Here is a 16,858-nt window from a genome sequence, read left to right on the forward strand (position 1 = left end):
TCTTGCACACTGAAGCACAAGGTAGCAAACACGGATCAGTCGATACAAGCTATGGCACAGTACCTAGAATAAATGTCTCCTTCTCTTCTTCTAATGCATTCTCAGAATCAAGTTTGGTCATGACAAACTCTGGTGCATCTACGACAAGCTTGTTCCTCAAAACTGACAAACTCATGGCTAGTATGATTTCAGCAGACGTTACAGTTCCTGCTCATGAGGACAGAGATGTCCCACGAACATGGCAATCCAGCCATGGTTCGACATTTAAAATAGTTGTCCACAGCGACCGAGACAGCGAGAGCGGTGTCATGACAGAGACAGTGTGGGAGACGATGAATCCATATTCGAGTGATCCAGATGGTATACCTAATACTATACCAAAAGCTTCTTCAACAACTATTACAGCGACACCCGTCGCTACTCCAAACATTTATACTACATATTCTACTGCGACTCCTGCCGGCAGCCAGAGCTCTGGTTCTGTAGCTTCAACATTGCACCACTCTGGTGGTCTGTCAGATGGAGCTATAGCTGCTATAATAATCGGTGTTCTCTTTGGCTTGGCCATTGCAGCCTTGGCAACTTGGCTATTGGTCCGAAAGTCACGAAGACGCTCAAGAGTGACCCAAATTACTCCTCCGCAGACACCAATTTACAGCCCTTCACCACCGAGTTCCCCATTACCAACGCCTCCACCTCTAACAGGATCGGGTAACGACCGGGTTTCGTGCTTAGAGGATTCTTGGGTCAGTTATGGTGACCGTGTCCGATCACCTACACCTCAGCCTGCCGTGGCGGAGGTAAGAAGCTTCACTCGAGCGTGGCAGAAGCCACGGGCATATACCGTCAGCAGAGGCCGTATGACTGAGGTGCATGGCTCAGAAGGCTCAGAGTCTCCGCCAAGTCCTGACGGTGATATGTCACCTATTTCACCTCTGTCTCGAGCTGGTTCTTCCCAGGCTGATCGACGTGTTGTAAGCCCTGTGTCTTTGGTTTCGAGATTCAGCACAATGTCAAACAGGACTGATCAGAGTCGGGAACGAGGAGAAAGTCAGAGGAAAGCGTTCTAATAAAGACTTTGAGCCTTGATTCTCGGAGACACCTTTTGCCTAATAGGGGCTGGGTTAATTTCGGTGTTTCTGAATGAGAGTGAGACGACGAGATTTTGTGCTACGGCTTTGTCGCTTAAAGATAGGAGATGGGTCCCAAAGGGTCAATTTTGAAGTTAATTAGCTATTTAGTTATGCTCTAGATAGGACAGGGGAAGGCCAATGCAATTTAATTATGCTTGAGATCAATCAAAGCTGTCTCAACTTTGACTCATGTTTCGACGTTTCACATTTGGTATAGCCAAGACCACGGGGATGGTATATGGTAGTCGGTATGATGTAATCGAGAGTAGCAAGTTAGATGTTAATTTTGAATCACTGGCGTTATTTCTTTGGCAAGACCTCTTTCACACTGCAAAATTTCTGCAAGAAAATCATTTGTAAGCTGGTGACCAATATCGAAAGACTCCAGACTCCTTGCGTGCTGACACACGGCAATGCTCCAAAACAGAACGAAAGAAGAGGGCCGCAGCCAAGCAAAGTATGTTCTCACCAACCCCAGGTTGCCTCATCCTCTAAGCCCACTCCCGCTCCTTTCACGCCTTTCCATTATGTTCATGACGAGGATCATGGCCTTGAGATACCTGCGGCACTTCGTTGTCGTACTTTCCAGGCTGGAAAGCATAATTCAAGTTCTCTCTGTCCTTCAAAAACATATCAACTCTTTCATCCTTGGACCTACCCGCCGCAATTGTATTACGACGGGCAACCTGCTGCCCAATGGCAAGGTTGGACTGGTTCTTCATTTCCACAAGATCGGCGCCGTACTGATCTGCTCTACTCATCTGAGCAAAAGCGCCTATCATGCACATAGCAACGACAAGAGTGGCAAAAAGGCCATTAGACATGTATAAAGGATCCTTGACTCTGCCATCACGGGCATCGTACCATCGTTCCCAATCTTCCCACGTAGCATTATGTGCTGCAGATCCGGCCCTGTGACGCCAGGCACGATCAGCATTGCGGACAGTTTCGTTGAGTGTCTGAGGGCGACCACCAGTCCATCCTACACCATGAACATCATAGAGCTGACGTTTAGAGGGATCGCTAAGGAGGTCGTTGGCAGCAACAATGAGGCGATACCGTTCTAAGCGAGTCTTGTGTGTTATGTTGTCGGTATTGGGAGCATGGTTGTGTCGGTCGGGGTGGTAGACTTTGACAAGTTGATAGAATCGATGCTTGGTATATGGAGCGTCACTCTTCATAGCGAAGATCTCGTAGGGAGAAGGATACGAAGTTTTGGGCCACTCAGGTACTTCATTATGACTGAAACTGCCTCTTCGGTTACTGCTTACTCTAGCATATTGCCTATACCCGTCTATTGAGAAAGTCGTTGCTGGTGCGTGCCTAAATCGGACCCCTCTAGATGACGTTATAGACCGGATAGGCGGTATACTCGACACGACGGGAAAGGCATTGCAGGAATTGAGAGAAATGGCAGGTTTGCTCAGCGGCATGACGACTTTGTTGAATGGCATAAGCCCAGAGACATTGAAATCATATTCAGCACCACGAACTATGAGGTTTTGGATATCGCGTACTGAGCATGTTAGAGCAGGAAACCATAGCTACAAAAGATGGATGATTAAGTGGCGTATCACGAGCAGCGAATGAGCATGCGGATCATCCAAGCCCGCAGATTCCGTTCCCCACAATCGCCGACTGAGGTGGCAGGGATTATCTAATGCCCGGGCCGCCCGACAACGGCGATCGAAGCCACAGCCGGAATGGTCACGAGACCAGATCCTTGTTTCTTCACCGAGATGTTCACCACGGTGAAGGCTGTCTCCAAAGTATCCCTGCTTCGATCTGCCGACGTCCCGAGATACCCTTGCATTCGACGACAGATTCGTTCACATTATCCGTCCGGGTTATCACTGTATTTCCTTCCAATCGCTCCCGGGTAAAAGCAGTCAAAAGCAACTCCAACCGACGATCAGGTCGAAGTAAAGCAATTCATCCAGCAACCAACACTGCCGACATATCCGACTCTTGAAGTATTGAAATACTATCTCTCATCGAGATGAAAGGCTGGTTACCCTGAATCATTCGGCAATCAGTTGAATGTACTCCGTAACCGAGCTTCCGTTCGAGCGCTACCGAGGATATTGTCATTTATAAAAGGATATAAGCGCGGGAATAACAAACCATCATACACACCATGTCATTAGAGGCGCTGCGCTAAGTCGGGAGCCTCGATCTGGACAAGATTCACGTTTCTCTCGCGTTAGTTAGTCCGTTTATGCTTCTCCTCATTTGAGTGAAAGCCCGACTCCGCGATTTGGGGTAAATGACACGATAATGTTCGTCACATATGGGGAAGACCCGTAAAGAGATCAACCAGACACACGGTACCTGGGGACGGCATTTCCTGTGTCTGTGAGCCGATGAAACCAATAGCAGTACTCCGTATGAACATGACTCTTGATAGCCTCGTTTTTACCACGTTGCGAGCTGAACTTGGTGGAGTTCATTAGCGGAATTCTTCCGGCAGTCATGGCAGTCACTCCACTTATCAACGACACAAATTGCAATTCGGTCGTCATATCCACCGCAAGCTTTTCTCTGCTTTATTACTAATGCTTCCAGGGTGTTTTCTCGTGGGAATAACTCCGACGCGCAGGTCCCCTGCTGGTGCTCGTTGAGGCTCAGTACTAGCTGAGCCAGGATTGATCCTCCCGCCTTGGCGTGAGCCTCAAAGCTGGCCTTGAACTCCTCCCAGCTTCGCAGACGATGATTCTTGAAGTATCGACTTTCACTTCCTGATGAAAGACCCTGGCCAAAATAAACGGCACAATGCACAGTGGTTTACATGATATGATTTGAAATCTCCGCGGGTATGTACTTGACTCGAACCTGGCCAACCATTGCCACACAATTCTCATCACCAACCTTATGACGACTGGATTATACCCCGGACACTGGCTCCGCTTCGTCTAAATCAACCCCAAGCACTGTCTCCAGCATGGTATATCCGCGTGCCGACATATCCAGCATTCCCGGGATAATAGGCCCTGCAAAGGTTCCGTCACACCATGTTGGGAACCTCCACACTGGTTACTGGGCCTATTCTCCACGCCTATCCTTGATCCTCGGCCATTTGGTAATGTTCTTGCTCAAGAGCTGTTAGTGTCGTGGGTCGTTGAGCTCGGAAGATAGGCCGCGTTCCAATGAGCTTGACTACCATATTGGACTATCAGTTCTCAGCCTGTTGTTGATCCTCCCAATGTGACCATTTGGAACTTGCCGTTTCCACACTCCAAGAGACCGATGGGGTCGAATGTCCGTTCGTTCGTTCGTCATCTCAAAGTTGAGTTTGGGGTAGATCTCGTACCCAAGTGCGAACGATGGGGATATAAAGCCATGCCCGAGACCGTATGTGCGTTGACCAGATCTTTCTCCAGAACTCTACCCCGAATCTTTCTATATAAGTTTGTTTCTCTCGTGTTAAGTGATAAGCTTATCACTGCTCATCTTCCATAAATCTTAGTGCAATACTCAGACGAGATGTCTTCAGGCACTCCTCCCTCCCATGGGGCAACTACCCCGACACAGTACACTGATAAGGAGGAAGGCCACTATCATTGCAATCATCCCAACCATTACTATGAGGAACGAAACAGGAATATCCAGAAGCCTCACCAGTCCATGGTGTCGCAGGTGTACAACCCTTCGTTCTTCAAGGTTGCCAATCCTGGCCCATTGGGGTTGATCAGTTTCGCCTTGACTACCTTTGTCCTCGGCCTCTACCAGTGCGGTGCTGGGTAAATTATTCCCCTCTACCTGGTCATAGTTTTACATACTAACCCCGTGTTACAGTCTTCCTGGATCAAACCCCTTCGGCGGTGTCGGCCCTGACCAAGCCATCTTTGGTCTGGCTGTCTTTTTTGGTGGCATTGCTCAGCTTTTTGCCGGCCTTATGGAGTTCCGCGTCGGTAATACCTTTGGTACTACCGTCCATTGTTCCTACGGTGCCTTCTGGCTCGCTTTCGCCATGTTCTTCGTTCCTGACCTGGGTATCAAGGACGCATACAAGGGCGATGACCGCGCTTACAGCTTTGCATTGGGCATCTTTCTAATTTTGTGGTGCTTCCTCACTCTTATCTTCTTCGTGGCCGCTCTCAAGACGAACATTGCCATCCTCATTGTTCTCGGTTTCTTGTTCCTCGCTTTCCTCTTCCTCAGCTTGGCTCAGTTTCTGCAGACCACTCACCCTACTGCAGCTATTCGAATCAACAAGACTGGAGGCGCATTTTCATGCATCTGCGCCTTCGCAGCTTTCTATGCAGGTGCGGCTGGTATTATGACTGAGGATACGACATGGGTTCGCTTCCCTCTTGGCGAAATCGATGTCCAGCCCAAGAAGACAAACATTGCGTAAGCACATATACTTCTAATGTTAGGGGGAAAGCAAATGGTGGCAGGTTGGAGCGATGTTTACAATACATGGTGTAATAAGAATGAATAAGTACCAATGTTTATTAAGGTACCTGAATGATATGAAGATACATATGGAGATGAATAAGACATGATATCGGGAAAGACACTATTCCAAAATTGATGACGTCAGGTTTCACTTACCTGAGCCAAGTGTCACATACGGACAGCAGCTCTTGCTTTTCAGTTGTGGTATGATCACATAGGAAGAAGCCAACGTGATTTGGTAATAGTTGCGATGAGTTTAGCACAATATGAATGTCTAAATTGATTTCTTAGTGTATGAAATTTGCTCCCTTAGTCTTATGATGCATGCCTTGTAATCGTACAACAGACCACTGTGAGGTCTGAGCTTCATTATATCCCATTTGAATCATGGCAAGCGTGAGCTTCGTTTACAACTTGCCCTTGACCTCCTCAGCCGCACCCTTCACCTTGCCCTTGGCCTGCTCAGCAGCGCCCTTGGCTTCACCCTTGAGCTCCTGAGCCTTGCCAGCAGCCTCTCCCCGGAGCTCTTGTGCCTTTCCAGTGGCGCTGCCACCAGTCACATCCTGGGCAACATCCTTGGCCTTCGAGGCAACGTTTTCTGAACATCCTTATTAGCAATTGTACATCTTGAGCCAGTTGATTGTTGATGACTAACCGCCAGCCTCAATGCCGTCGACAATCTTGTCGCTCACAACACGATCAACCTTCTTGGCAGTGTCCTTGACAGCATCTGTGGCAGTTCGCTGCAAAGCAAAGCTTGTGGTGAATGTTCGAGGAGCCTGGAAGGCGATAACGCGAGGTGCGAGGGCGACACGGCGGATGACGTTCTCTGTGAGGAAAGACATGATGGTGATTGCTGGTATTTTGTTGTGGGAGAGTTGAATTAGTATCTTTTATGTTGTGAGGTAAAGAAAAAGTTCAATTGATGAAATTGAGAAGAATACAGAGATGATTTTCAAAGGAGAAAGAGAGACACGGGAAGCTCTTGTAACTTATGTTATGACGACGGGAGCTTGTCATAGCTGCATGATGTCACTCGCGGGGAAAGAGCTCCCTGTTGCGGCGCGACCAACAAGCACGTGAAAAAAGGAGAGGTAATGATGACGCAGTGAGGCTTGAAATAAACGGGGAGAAAGCGCTGAGCTTAGAACGAGCTTGTCCTCTTTTTACGTTTTGTGTTCAATCTCATCATCGACAGATCCCGTGGCCGATCGATGAAGAAGGTTTGGGAGCTATTGTGGGGAAAGTGCGTTTACATAAAAAGGGCTGATGTTAGTGCAGCGGAAGGTGCCATTAGATCTACGGCGAGTTTGTTAACAAACAAGATAAATGCAACAGCTTTTATTAACCCAGACTCAGCTAATAAACTCACCTTGAAATCTCAACACAGTTGTGGCCTTGAGCAGCAAGCGAAAATACACATTGAAAGAGTTACAAAAAATACCATGAACGATCTTAGCATGTCGGAGTACTTTTATCGCTTTTAGAACCGAAGGCTCAAGTTTCTGTCATCTTTCCAGGTCTCACAGTTGTCCTGGCCGTCTTCATTGGTTGATAGGTTCGGCTTCATATTGCTTGAAGCTTTCGTATCTAGGTAAATCGGATTCAAATCTAGTACATAAACTCATAACAGATTTTTCAATGATCATCAGCCGTCGTTATCATGAAAAAAGAACAAAACTTCATAAATCGTCATTTCGTTGTGCCTTTGACGTCTCTCTCGGCAATGATACCGTCCGGCGATGCTGTTTCAGACTCCGGCTCTATTGCTCCGCCCTCAATATCACGGCCGTCGTGATTCGGATCTCTCAACTGCATAATAGCAGCTTGTCGAATCATGAAACCCTCATCTCTGGCTCTTGGCTCCGGTTCGTCGCATTTCTCGTCAGTTTCATTATCATCTTCAATAACTTCATCTGCGGATGTCCCCACTCGACCATTTATAACGTTGTCGATACGTAGCCTAGGTGGACCCGAGTTGAGTCTCATACCGTTCTTAGGAGGTCCAGCTGCATATGCAGTCAGCAAAATAGCAACTCGAACATATTTGTCGCATGCTTACAAAGCAACAGATCGAACAGCTTGACAATAACTGGTCCCCAGACGGTAACAGCGATGATCTATCGAATACCATGAGATAAATGAACTGATCAGGGGATGGAAACTCACCTGGCCATACGACCACCTGTTGGCAGCAAAACTCTCGGCATTGATGACTTTCGTTAGAGAGATCATGTACAAGATGTTGATGACGAGATATGCGACTTCAAGGATGCGCCAGAACCACGTCTTGATAAAAAGTCCTCTTTTCTGCTTCCCCCAGCGCGGCCACCGACCAAGACGGTACGATCCAATCTGAACATGTTTAGTGAGATGATGCTTGCGAAGTGTCCACGCCAGCTGATCAACTACCAAGGCAATGATGGCAATGGTGTCGAGAATAAGAAATGTCATCTTGTACAACAAGGGATGCGGAAAGAAGCTGAAAGACTGTCCATCGATGCCTTGAGTTGCAGCGCAATATGTTCGTGGACTCGGATTGAAGCCACATGCTTCTATCTCATTCTGGCTCTTGAACAAAGCAAAGGCGTCTTTGAAATAAATCTTTTGCGAGGTCGCGACGATGGCGAGGAGATACTCCATGAAGAAGCCCAAAAAAGTGTGCCAGTTGCGAATGCCTTCATGATGCAGACAGACCTGGATAAGAAACATTGGTAGTATGCCATTCTGAGAAACATGAAATGCAATGGCAGCGTTGACGACGATCTCGCCCCAAAAGGTACCCTCTTGAGAGTTTACAACAATGGCAAGAATTGATGCTATCTGAACAGCAAAGACAAACCAGCACTGAGCCTCCTGAAACTCGACTAAGGTGGTTGCAATCGCAATGCTCGTGCGCGACAAGCCACCAGAGTCACGCCAGATCATACTCTCAATTCGGGTAAGACTGCGCTTCAGGCGATAGGGCTTAGGTTCTGACTTGCGACGGCTTGTATCTTGTGTAATAGTGACCCAGAGAGTGAAGCCTTTGAGTAGCAGATACAAGGATGCAGCGAAGCATACTTGAAGAACATACGATATGAGAACCTGAAGCCCATGTCAGTGTCTAGAGAACCCAACAAATGCTATTCGGACCTACTCCTGGTCCAAAGATATCTGGGTTGACCTCGGCTGGTAACTCTGGACAAAACTCATCCAGGGCCTCGAATATCTCCTCAGGGGTCGAGGTATCATAGGAGAGGCGGTCAATTGTCCGGTTGCAAGGTTTGCTCAGACCATCGTTATCACAAGAGTCTTGAGCGCAAGCGATGAGAGACCTGAGAACAGGTCGACCGTCAAACTCCGACAGAGTTCCAGATCCCATGATTGCGCTAGCATTGCGCTCAGTTTCTTGGCTGACATAGTAAGATTTCGCGTCCTGAGTCCAATGCGCCGCTGCAGCCAAGGCAGCGCAATTGTAGAACGTCTCCAACGAGCTAAAGAAAAGACTGGAATTGTTGCAGGCACGTGTGCAGTCGGTTCTACCATCAACTTGGCACCCCGAAGTGAACAGAGTTATTTCCTGGTTCCCATCGAGACTCGTGGCGAAAAGCTCTTTGAAAGTGAGTCCCGAGTCAACATCATCAGAGCCAGAGCCGAGACCGGCGATGTCAAGAAACGGGAAGAAATCCGACGTTCCTTCGATGGAATCGCGAATGAGAATAGTAAGAGGTGTACTCGGGGCTGTAGATGATGGCACAGACGACGTGAGAGTTGCAGAGGTCGACAACGATTGCAGAATGGATGCTGATGCCATCGCAGAGATGTCTCTTGGTGAGACGTAGTGTATCCTCCACGGGCTCTATTAAGAACGTCCCTCCATGGTCTTTGTTTGATCTGAAGGCTATACTACCCGATGTGCCAAAGAGTAGGAAAGGAAGAAAGAGAAGATCAACAGAAGTCGGAGGAGGCTGAAGATCCAATCCAATGGATCCTGTTCGTCGCTGACTGGGATCTGGTCTCGCTACTGTAATTAGTCTATGTGCCGCTGTCTTGGCGCGTTTCCTCAGAATAGAAGTTTAGAGAAGCTTGTTTGGTGGCGGAGATGGATTTTGTTTTCCAGGCTTTAAGGTTAGAACAGAGGTGAGAGCGAGCAATTCCTAGCATTATGTCGAAAAGAATTATAGTAATCATAAGCTGACCAGACATACAGTAACAGCTTCTTGGTACGTCGTATTGTCGATCGTCATCATATAATTGTATGTGGAACTCGGACCAACTCATCATCTCCACCAAACGTGCTTCGTTGATAGTGACAACCCTATATCCTACTCATTAGGGTTACATACAAGAATATGATCAAAGGCTTCAACGGGCAAGGATGTATATAACCGTGTGAAGTTAGATTAACCATAAATCTACGGATGCTTCTCTTAAAATCCCGTCCTTGTCTTATCGGTTATCGGCTTAACATTTATGAACCGACACCAACCGATGCACATCATTCCTCGGCTCGCAATGCCATGTCTCAGATACCTTAAGATGATATACAAAGCTCAGCTCCCCATCATCAATAACGACCCAGCAATTACCAATTGATCTACTCAAAATGGCACCTCGTCTCTCCCAACCGGTAGTGACCCTTCGTCTTCTCAGACGTCACTACTCCTCTACCACCGAACCTCTCATCCGCGTAACGAACCTCCCCGCACCAAACACCGGCCATATTCGCATTCTTGAGCTTAACCGCCCGTCTGCGCGAAATGCCATTTCAAGGGCTCTTCTAGCGAATCTTCGCGCCGAGATCGATGCTTTACATAGTCAATATGGGCCCAATGGCGAAGAACTGCCACTGCAGAAGCGTTTTGGTGGTGCAGCTGGCGCAGATGAGAAGGGTCCTACGAGAGCTGTTGTGCTGGCTAGTGCTGTTGATACATCGTTTTGCGCTGGCGCGGACCTCAAGGAGCGTAAGGGAATGAGCCAGGGAGAGTCAGTATTCCCTATATCAAATATCAATGTGCTGTACTAATCACCGGGCACAGAACTGCTGAATTTCTCACAAATCTTCGCAACACCCTCACATCTCTATCCAGCCTTCCCATCCCTACCATCTCGGCCATCTCCTCAGTCGCACTCGGCGGCGGACTTGAGCTCGCCCTCTCTACACACTTTCGCGTTCTGAGTTCCAATGCAACGGTCGGTCTTCCTGAGACCCGTCTAGGCATCATCCCCGGCGCCGGCGGCACCCACCGTCTTCCCGCTCTCATCGGCCTCTCCCGCGCCCGCGATCTGATCCTGACCGGCCGTCGCGTTGGCGCTCCTGAGGCATACTTTCTAGGTATTGCCGACCGGCTCGTTGAGGTCGTACCCGAGGACGAGCGTGATGGCTCAGATGTCCTTGGCGAGGCCAGAAAAGCAGCGTTGAGTGAAGCTGTGAGATTGGCGCAGGAGATTTGCGAAGGAGGGCCAATCGGTGTGAGGGCTGCTCTTCAGGCTGTAGCATGGGCAAGGGAAGAGGTTGAGAACAAGATGTATGAGCGAGTCGTCAATACCGAGGATAGAAACGAAGCCCTCAAGGCGTTCCAGGAGAAGAGGAAGCCTATTTTCACTGGCCGATAAGGTATATTGAAATCCTTGAGAGTTGATATCAAAGCACGAGCAATGTGGGCAGTATGAGATATGAAAGGTTGACGAATTGGCCATTAAAACAGATGGAGTCAGCTCCAAGTTCTCTTCGCAACTCATGGAACAGTATACAACGACTTATCTGCTATTCTTTCTGCATCTATCTGACTTCCGGGCATGTCATCACCAGGAAATCCCACCCCAAAAACCTATTAATTACATGAACTCCGTTGAAAGGTTCTTTGGTTCAATAATGGCCTGTCCTTCTCACACCACAGATTACGGCTCCTTTGTCTCGTCGTCCTCGGTAGCTTTCTCACGCTTTCCCTGGAGCTTGGCTTTTTCGATAATGCGATGTACTATACCGCAGGGCCCACGGTGCCGTCTGCCGTCTGCCGTCAGCCAGAGGATCTGTCTGAGGTTTCACCTTCAACTTAATCCGTTTCTTGACCGCCTTGATAGCTCGATCGGGGGTCCCTAGCTCAACTCTTTTGCACTTTTGAGCTACTGTGCTACAATCCTCATGGGTCAGTTTTGCGCCAATCACAAGCTCTGTTTGAGGGCCAGCCTGAGGTTGCTTCTCAGAGGTATGGGGCAATCTTGGGGGTTCTGGTGCCCGTTTATCAGTCTCGACAAGCTTTCGTCGTTTTGTGGGTGATCTCGGAGCTTCATACACATCTCTTGTAGAAGAACTAGCATCGTCTTCGTTTGACAAGGGAACTCGCTTAACTGGGTTTTGAGTGCTTTGGATTCCAGAGGTCACCGCCGCGTCCGTTCTAACTGGTGATGACTGTTTGGGCGGAACAGACGCTACACCTTTGCTAACCGACAGTGGAGGAGGTCCCTAGTCAATCTTTTGCTCCGAATATGCGGGCGGAAGCTCCTGAGGTGACCCCGAGGTCTTTGGCGGTTCGCTGTTGGTGACTGTTATATCTCCATCAGCGTCGAGGTTTTCCAACGAGGTATCTGATGGTGGTGCTGGTCTTCGACGCCGAGGTACGTCGACGTAAGTCTCTTTGTCTTCATCGCGGACGTAGCAAAGAAAGTATGGCTCTCCACTGGTACTCAATGCATTTAAAACTTCAGCTGTGCTGCGTTTGACCTCGACATTGGAATCATTGTATTTGCGCCAAACATCCTGTTCAAAGTCGTAAATCCATACCCAATAGTGACCAGATAACAGCTGGCCACGATGGCATATGACTGCATGGAGCCGGTACGGATTGCTCTTCAAATTGGAGTAGTAATCTTCCAGAGCTACCTTCTTGTCTTTGAGCTCAGAATCCATCATCTCCCGAACTGCGGTCTCGGTGTCTTTGATGTCTTTTGGCCTGGAAGGTAGGCCAGCCGAGGTCACTGAGTTTACGCTGGGTCGGCCAACAAGAAGATAGTCGTCATCAACCGTCCCATCGAAACTCCAGTCCTCTTCCACGATCTTCACACCATCTGTCATTTCACTGTCTTCTGTGGCAGCTGCAATACTGCATTTAGCTTCCTCTTCTTGTGCAATGCTCTCGAGAATGGGTCCAGTTGGGCTCATGCTCTCAACTGCAGCCTTGGAGGCTTCGATGTCAGATATGCGGCTGGCGATGGCCCAACTCTTGACTCTTTCTCTGAAGATCGGGGAGTCGTGGGGGGCATCCATGTATCGGTCGAGGTATAGTATTTCAGGAATTAGTACGGGGTTGCCGTTCTTGCTCCCTATAGACTGCGACCTTTGAATGAGTACGTGCAGAACAGGCGGTAGCGTCTGGATAGCTGTATATCGTGAAAGTTTGTCTTCTTCAATAATTTGCTGGTCGAAATTTCGTCCAAGGGCTTCGTATAGTGAGCATGAACCTTTGGGAGCAGGGAATGCAGTAATAGACCGATCAAAACTAATTTCTTTTTGATAAGTCTTGTCGTCAAACTTCTTGGTGTAATTAATGGTGGTAACGAAGAAAGTTTTCATGATCTCTTCGAATTGAATACCGGTTGACTCGTCAACAAACGATGGGCGGATAGCGGCTTGGAGACGATTGATGATGCTGCCCATCACCTCTTCTACATCCTGCTGGTCGGTACCAGAAGACCTATTCTGGTGTTCCAGGGCAGTCAGCACCTTATGGTCGACCGTTTGTGGCTCCCCGGCATCCGGCATGTTGACATCAGTAGACACAATATCCTGGGAAGTGCCGTTCTTCGATGTTTCGACAACCTCGAGAATTTCCATGGGCTTATCACTCGTTCGACTGATTTTAACGACATCCTCATCTTGTCCAACCTCCATCACTGTGTCAATTACCTGATCTTCAGTGGTAGTTGGAGAGGTCTCCACTTTCTCATAAGAACGGTCTGAATCCTCTTCGACGAGTGTTTGCGAGCTGACTGTGCTAGCTGTATCAACTGAGTCGCGGTTATCATTGGCGGTTGTAGAAATCATCTCCAAGTCGTTGTTTTCCTTTGCTGGGGGTCCAGGGGGTGGTCGAGTAGGAAGTGGTGGCGGCTTAGATTCAGTTGTTGCTTCGACAGAGCTCTTCGTTTCCTTGAGGAGCGTGCCGGTGGACAATAGCACAGCGTTGGCGAGCCTCTGAGACGGACGCGTTGCTACCTTGTCGGATTTTTCAAGATTGTTGAATAGATCTGAAAGCTCCTGTACAACTGAGTTCGGTCAGTTAAGCTGTAGAGGCCTTACCTAGACAAACTTACAAGCCTGAGCAACAACAGCTTCGCCACGATCCAGCTGCATTTTGTTACCACCAAGCAATCGCTCCTTGATTTTCTCATCCGTCAACTCGAGCTTAAACTTGTCATAGTTGATAACGACATCTCGAACTGGTTTGACAGTAAAAAGATATTGCAAAAGGCTGTTGAGATAGCACGTATTTCCAATATTCTCCAGCCCAACCGGAAGATCAAAGTTCGTAGTTTGTGCGGAGGCGCCGGCGGCGCTCCTTTCACCAGAAGCTACAATACCATGCATTTCTCTCAGTTCTCCAACTGCGCTTTTGAGACCGGTTGAATTCGTGTGCTCCGCAATCTTCTCCATAGCCTCCAAGTAAGTTGTCTTGGCATCCTTGTCTTTGGCGTTTTGAATCTGTACACTTGATTAGACTCATGCTCTAGGCTCAACAACAACAACAGACGCATATTTCTGACCTTTTCTTTGACATCGTCCAACGTATCAGGCCCAAAGCCACTGGCATCACTCAAGCCAAGAATCTCTTTCGCCGTGACTAAAGAGAAACCCTCCCCATACTCCATCACCAACTCTGCCGTGTAGTTATCATCGGATGATGCTCGAGAGATCAGCATCAACATATTTCGGGCGGTGGTAGCACAGCTGGGATCTTGCGCCACCTTTCGTCGGAATGCTTGAACGATGGATTGTGCCTTGTATTCGTTCAGAGGCTGCAGCTCGAAGAATAGCAAAGCCTCGCTCGTCAACTCGCGATCGTCACTGTTTGGTTGAGTTTGTACTTGGCTCTCGAAGATTGATGATTGAGTGGTAGCGTATTCAGTGAGCTGTTCGTCGTTAAGATCATTTCCAATACTCACGAGAGCCTCAATGAGCTCTTTTCGTTTATCAGGAATAATTTCCCACTGTCTCTTGTAAGCATTGACAACAATCTCCTTCGACTGATTTGGCAAAACTCCCAGGATCTCATAACGCGCAAGGTTCACGAAGACATATTCCATGTTCGGTACCTCTGCACATCCCAAATCGGCATGTATACCAGGAGTGCATAACTCAGCAGGCTGACCGCCTCTGTGTATAATGATAATGCACTGAACCTCAGATCTCACATCTTCGATATATGCTCGATATGTACCTAAATCGGTAGCCCCAGAAGGGTTATCTGACTGAGGAGGGATCGGTGGTGTGAAAGTCCCTCCATCAACTCCATCTTCCGCTACATCAATTGTTTCCTCGAATTCGAGTTGTCTGAACATTTCAAAACATGAAGTCCCGAAAAGTACAAAGAATCGCTTATTCCTTTTGGAAATGCTCCTCGCGTTCTCATGTGAAGTGGCCTCAATTATGTTCTTGAGGTATGTGTTCAGGTTCAGAGGAGCTTGCAGTGCCCAGTCATCATTTGCTGCGGCGTAACGGTCCGGATCCTGTTCCTTAGCACGGCGCACATTCTTGCGAATGGTATCGTGGTCAAGTAATAAGTCAATCCATTCGCGAGCCATGCGAGGTTTCGAGATTTCCAGCGTGACGGAGAACGTACATGGGCCGGCCGAGCATGCAAAAGGCTCGCAAGCAACGAGCGGGTAATACTTGTTTCGTTGTCTGTCATCAATCTTAACGAGTGGCGAAGATTGCGACTCTTGACCAACCCAAACAAGATGATGCCAGGGGAATCTCGCATCACTCGGAGGCCACTGCCCCTGTTGAAAGTTGCATGATTCTTGAGAGTGTCGCTCGTCCCATGACATCTTAAACACAAAATGAAAGTGGCAGTCAACGCACAGCGAGGACAATACTCGCGTTGATTTGGTTGAATAACTCTGGTTACCATTTATCATCAATCGATGGGGGTGATCCCAAGGATTTGGAGTGTTCGGTTCCGTTTTGCGCAACCGTTCAAAGACATCGCATACAGTGAACTTATTGTGCAAGAGTTCGTATATCCATCTTGAAGGGTGACATCCTGGAAGCCGTACAGTTAGCTATCGATCTTGATGCATAAGAGTCATTGTAAACATACCTCCCATATTTTGATTTGGTATCCTGTCCTTAAGAGGCGTCGAGTTTTGAGTGACAGAAATTCCACTGGTCCCAGGCAAAGAAGCGTAGCTCGTATCTAGATCCTGTGCGGACCTCAGGTCGTATCGGCTCGCCATGGGGAGCTACTTAGATGCTTGATCGATGTCTGATTGACAGTATTTCTTGATGAATCCGCTTGTATACTTTATCAAGATGCGAGGTCGTAGATAATAATGTGCGTTGGAAAAGGGCGTGCTTCGGATTCCAGTTTGTGGATTGCGGGGTGGCACTTGGCGGACTATTCGTAGATAAGGAACCGTGGAGTAAATTGTTCGTGCAACGTGAAGAGAAACGGTTCCACTAAACCAGTGAAATGAGTTCGCTGGGAAGGCTCGGTTTCGTTTGCCCGGAATTCGTGGGTCGGTGAATGGAAGCAACCTCAGTGCGGTGGCGGTCGAAGCTCAAGTTACGAGGATGAATGAAATCGTACGGGGGTCGAGCTCCGTGCTTATTTGGTCATAATTTCGTGAATCAAGACCTATGGTGGAAATGATAAATAATAAACGCCAATAAGATGCTGAATGAGAAGAAACAATTTGGATGCCTGGGAAAGTGTGACGATGCTCGCGATGATGGCGTCGACCAAACGAACGTAGCTGATGCAGTGCTCTTTTTGGCCATGCGATGGATGATGCAAGTGCTGAGTCAGCATCTTAATTGGGGTGGAAGGCTCAATCTGGGGGTTTATGCGACAGCTTACATGAACCTTTACCTATCAAATACAGAAGGCAACAAGTTTTCATCGCTTTCTTTTTCTTTCTCTTATAATTAAATAGGAACCTCGCATTAAAGTTCCATGTTTCAATTAAGCTTTTGGTTCCGTACCTTTTTGGGGTTCGCAAGTTCTATTTTCCATGCCGAAAAGTCATCAAATGCGACACCTTGCGCCGAAATCCCACCGAACTGGGGAAGACGAGTGACTGTACATTTGCCTTTCATCAGTCGCTATTACGTCCTGTTCCACGTA

The 16,858-nt window shown here is 48.1% G+C and overlaps 7 protein-coding genes across 17 annotated transcripts; 3 read left to right on the forward strand and 4 right to left on the reverse strand.

Moving 5' to 3' along the window:
* Positions 1 to 119: 119 nt before the first annotated feature.
* On the forward strand, positions 120 to 1,297 carry FVEG_15530 (hypothetical protein; the record flags this gene model as incomplete). Its single annotated transcript, XM_018904665.1, has 1 exon — positions 120 to 1,297. One exon carries the CDS (start codon positions 120 to 122, stop codon positions 1,068 to 1,070), a length of 951 nt encoding a protein of 316 aa, XP_018749287.1. The 3' UTR covers positions 1,071 to 1,297.
* FVEG_04716 (hypothetical protein) lies at positions 1,063 to 3,326 on the reverse strand. The gene is made up of 2 exons (XM_018892571.1): positions 3,270 to 3,326; positions 1,063 to 3,205 (listed from the first exon to the last, which is right to left on the reverse strand). The coding sequence occupies exon 2, from the start codon at positions 2,585 to 2,587 to the stop codon at positions 1,646 to 1,648; it is 942 nt and encodes a 313-aa protein (XP_018749288.1). The 5' UTR covers positions 2,588 to 3,205; positions 3,270 to 3,326; the 3' UTR covers positions 1,063 to 1,645.
* FVEG_04717 (hypothetical protein) lies at positions 2,918 to 6,512 on the forward strand. The gene is made up of 2 exons (XM_018892572.1): positions 2,918 to 4,873; positions 4,929 to 6,512. Exons 1-2 carry the CDS (start codon positions 4,617 to 4,619, stop codon positions 5,488 to 5,490), a joined length of 819 nt encoding a protein of 272 aa, XP_018749289.1. The 5' UTR covers positions 2,918 to 4,616; the 3' UTR covers positions 5,491 to 6,512.
* FVEG_04718 (hypothetical protein) lies at positions 4,706 to 6,810 on the reverse strand. Of its 2 annotated transcripts, XM_018892574.1 has the most exons (3): positions 6,190 to 6,755; positions 5,863 to 6,132; positions 4,706 to 5,808 (listed from the first exon to the last, which is right to left on the reverse strand). In XM_018892574.1, exons 1-2 carry the CDS (start codon positions 6,377 to 6,379, stop codon positions 5,942 to 5,944), a joined length of 381 nt encoding a protein of 126 aa, XP_018749291.1. In that variant the 5' UTR covers positions 6,380 to 6,755; the 3' UTR covers positions 4,706 to 5,808; positions 5,863 to 5,941. The 2 variants fall into 2 exon arrangements, with proteins under 2 accessions (XP_018749291.1, XP_018749290.1); XM_018892573.1 differs by having other exon boundaries at positions 4,706 to 6,132; positions 6,190 to 6,810.
* Positions 6,705 to 13,141, forward strand: FVEG_04720 (methylglutaconyl-CoA hydratase). 8 transcript variants are annotated; one of them, XM_018892584.1, is made up of 5 exons: positions 6,705 to 7,554; positions 7,607 to 9,280; positions 9,336 to 9,656; positions 9,727 to 10,502; positions 10,556 to 12,992. In XM_018892584.1, exons 4-5 carry the CDS (start codon positions 10,123 to 10,125, stop codon positions 11,130 to 11,132), a joined length of 957 nt encoding a protein of 318 aa, XP_018749299.1. In that variant the 5' UTR covers positions 6,705 to 7,554; positions 7,607 to 9,280; positions 9,336 to 9,656; positions 9,727 to 10,122; the 3' UTR covers positions 11,133 to 12,992. The 8 variants fall into 8 exon arrangements, with proteins under 8 accessions (XP_018749299.1, XP_018749293.1, XP_018749298.1 ...); XM_018892578.1 differs by having other exon boundaries at positions 7,607 to 9,656; positions 10,556 to 13,141; XM_018892583.1 differs by having other exon boundaries at positions 6,705 to 9,280.
* Positions 6,977 to 9,467, reverse strand: FVEG_04719 (hypothetical protein). Of its 2 annotated transcripts, XM_018892575.1 has the most exons (4): positions 8,674 to 9,467; positions 7,704 to 8,621; positions 7,597 to 7,654; positions 6,977 to 7,543 (listed from the first exon to the last, which is right to left on the reverse strand). In XM_018892575.1, exons 1-4 carry the CDS (start codon positions 9,328 to 9,330, stop codon positions 7,227 to 7,229), a joined length of 1,950 nt encoding a protein of 649 aa, XP_018749300.1. In that variant the 5' UTR covers positions 9,331 to 9,467; the 3' UTR covers positions 6,977 to 7,226. The 2 variants fall into 2 exon arrangements, with proteins under 2 accessions (XP_018749300.1, XP_018749301.1); XM_018892576.1 differs by having other exon boundaries at positions 7,040 to 7,543; positions 7,597 to 8,621.
* On the reverse strand, positions 9,682 to 16,667 carry FVEG_04721 (hypothetical protein). Of its 2 annotated transcripts, XM_018892586.1 has the most exons (5): positions 15,833 to 16,665; positions 14,277 to 15,775; positions 13,827 to 14,214; positions 11,813 to 13,778; positions 11,199 to 11,747 (listed from the first exon to the last, which is right to left on the reverse strand). In XM_018892586.1, the coding sequence occupies exons 1-4, from the start codon at positions 15,966 to 15,968 to the stop codon at positions 11,983 to 11,985; spliced, it is 3,819 nt and encodes a 1,272-aa protein (XP_018749303.1). In that variant the 5' UTR covers positions 15,969 to 16,665; the 3' UTR covers positions 11,199 to 11,747; positions 11,813 to 11,982. The 2 variants fall into 2 exon arrangements, with proteins under 2 accessions (XP_018749302.1, XP_018749303.1); XM_018892585.1 differs by having other exon boundaries at positions 9,682 to 13,778; positions 15,833 to 16,667.
* Between the last annotated feature and the right edge of the window lie 191 nt (positions 16,668 to 16,858).

Source organism: Fusarium verticillioides, chromosome 4 (genome assembly GCF_000149555.1).
Source record: "Fusarium verticillioides 7600 chromosome 4, whole genome shotgun sequence".
NCBI lineage: Eukaryota > Fungi > Ascomycota > Sordariomycetes > Hypocreales > Nectriaceae > Fusarium > Fusarium verticillioides.

Excerpts from the sequence above, each read along its gene's own strand:
- FVEG_04716 (XM_018892571.1), bottom strand. The coding sequence starts at position 2,587 with ATGCCATTCAACAAAGTCGTCATGCCGCTGAGCAAACCTGCCATTTCT.
- FVEG_04717 (XM_018892572.1), top strand. The coding sequence starts at position 4,617 with ATGTCTTCAGGCACTCCTCCCTCCCATGGGGCAACTACCCCGACACAG. Across the intron at positions 4,874-4,928 it reads CTCTACCAGTGCGGTGCTGG|TCTTCCTGGATCAAACCCCT; the intron begins GTAAATTATTCC and ends CCCGTGTTACAG.
- FVEG_04718 (XM_018892573.1), bottom strand. The coding sequence starts at position 6,379 with ATGTCTTTCCTCACAGAGAACGTCATCCGCCGTGTCGCCCTCGCACCT. Across the intron at positions 6,133-6,189 it reads CGACGGCATTGAGGCTGGCG|AAAACGTTGCCTCGAAGGCC; the intron begins GTTAGTCATCAA and ends AAGGATGTTCAG.
- FVEG_04719 (XM_018892575.1), bottom strand. The coding sequence starts at position 9,330 with ATGGCATCAGCATCCATTCTGCAATCGTTGTCGACCTCTGCAACTCTC. Across the intron at positions 8,622-8,673 it reads CAGATATCTTTGGACCAGGA|GTTCTCATATCGTATGTTCT; the intron begins GTAGGTCCGAAT and ends CATGGGCTTCAG. Across the intron at positions 7,655-7,703 it reads ACAGGTGGTCGTATGGCCAG|ATCATCGCTGTTACCGTCTG; the intron begins GTGAGTTTCCAT and ends GGTATTCGATAG.
- FVEG_04720 (XM_018892577.1), top strand. The coding sequence starts at position 10,123 with ATGGCACCTCGTCTCTCCCAACCGGTAGTGACCCTTCGTCTTCTCAGA. Across the intron at positions 10,503-10,555 it reads AAGGGAATGAGCCAGGGAGA|AACTGCTGAATTTCTCACAA; the intron begins GTCAGTATTCCC and ends CACCGGGCACAG.
- FVEG_04721 (XM_018892585.1), bottom strand. The coding sequence starts at position 15,968 with ATGGCGAGCCGATACGACCTGAGGTCCGCACAGGATCTAGATACGAGC. Across the intron at positions 15,776-15,832 it reads ACCAAATCAAAATATGGGAG|GATGTCACCCTTCAAGATGG; the intron begins GTATGTTTACAA and ends TACGGCTTCCAG. Across the intron at positions 13,779-13,826 it reads AGCTGTTGTTGCTCAGGCTT|TTGTACAGGAGCTTTCAGAT; the intron begins GTAAGTTTGTCT and ends GACCGAACTCAG.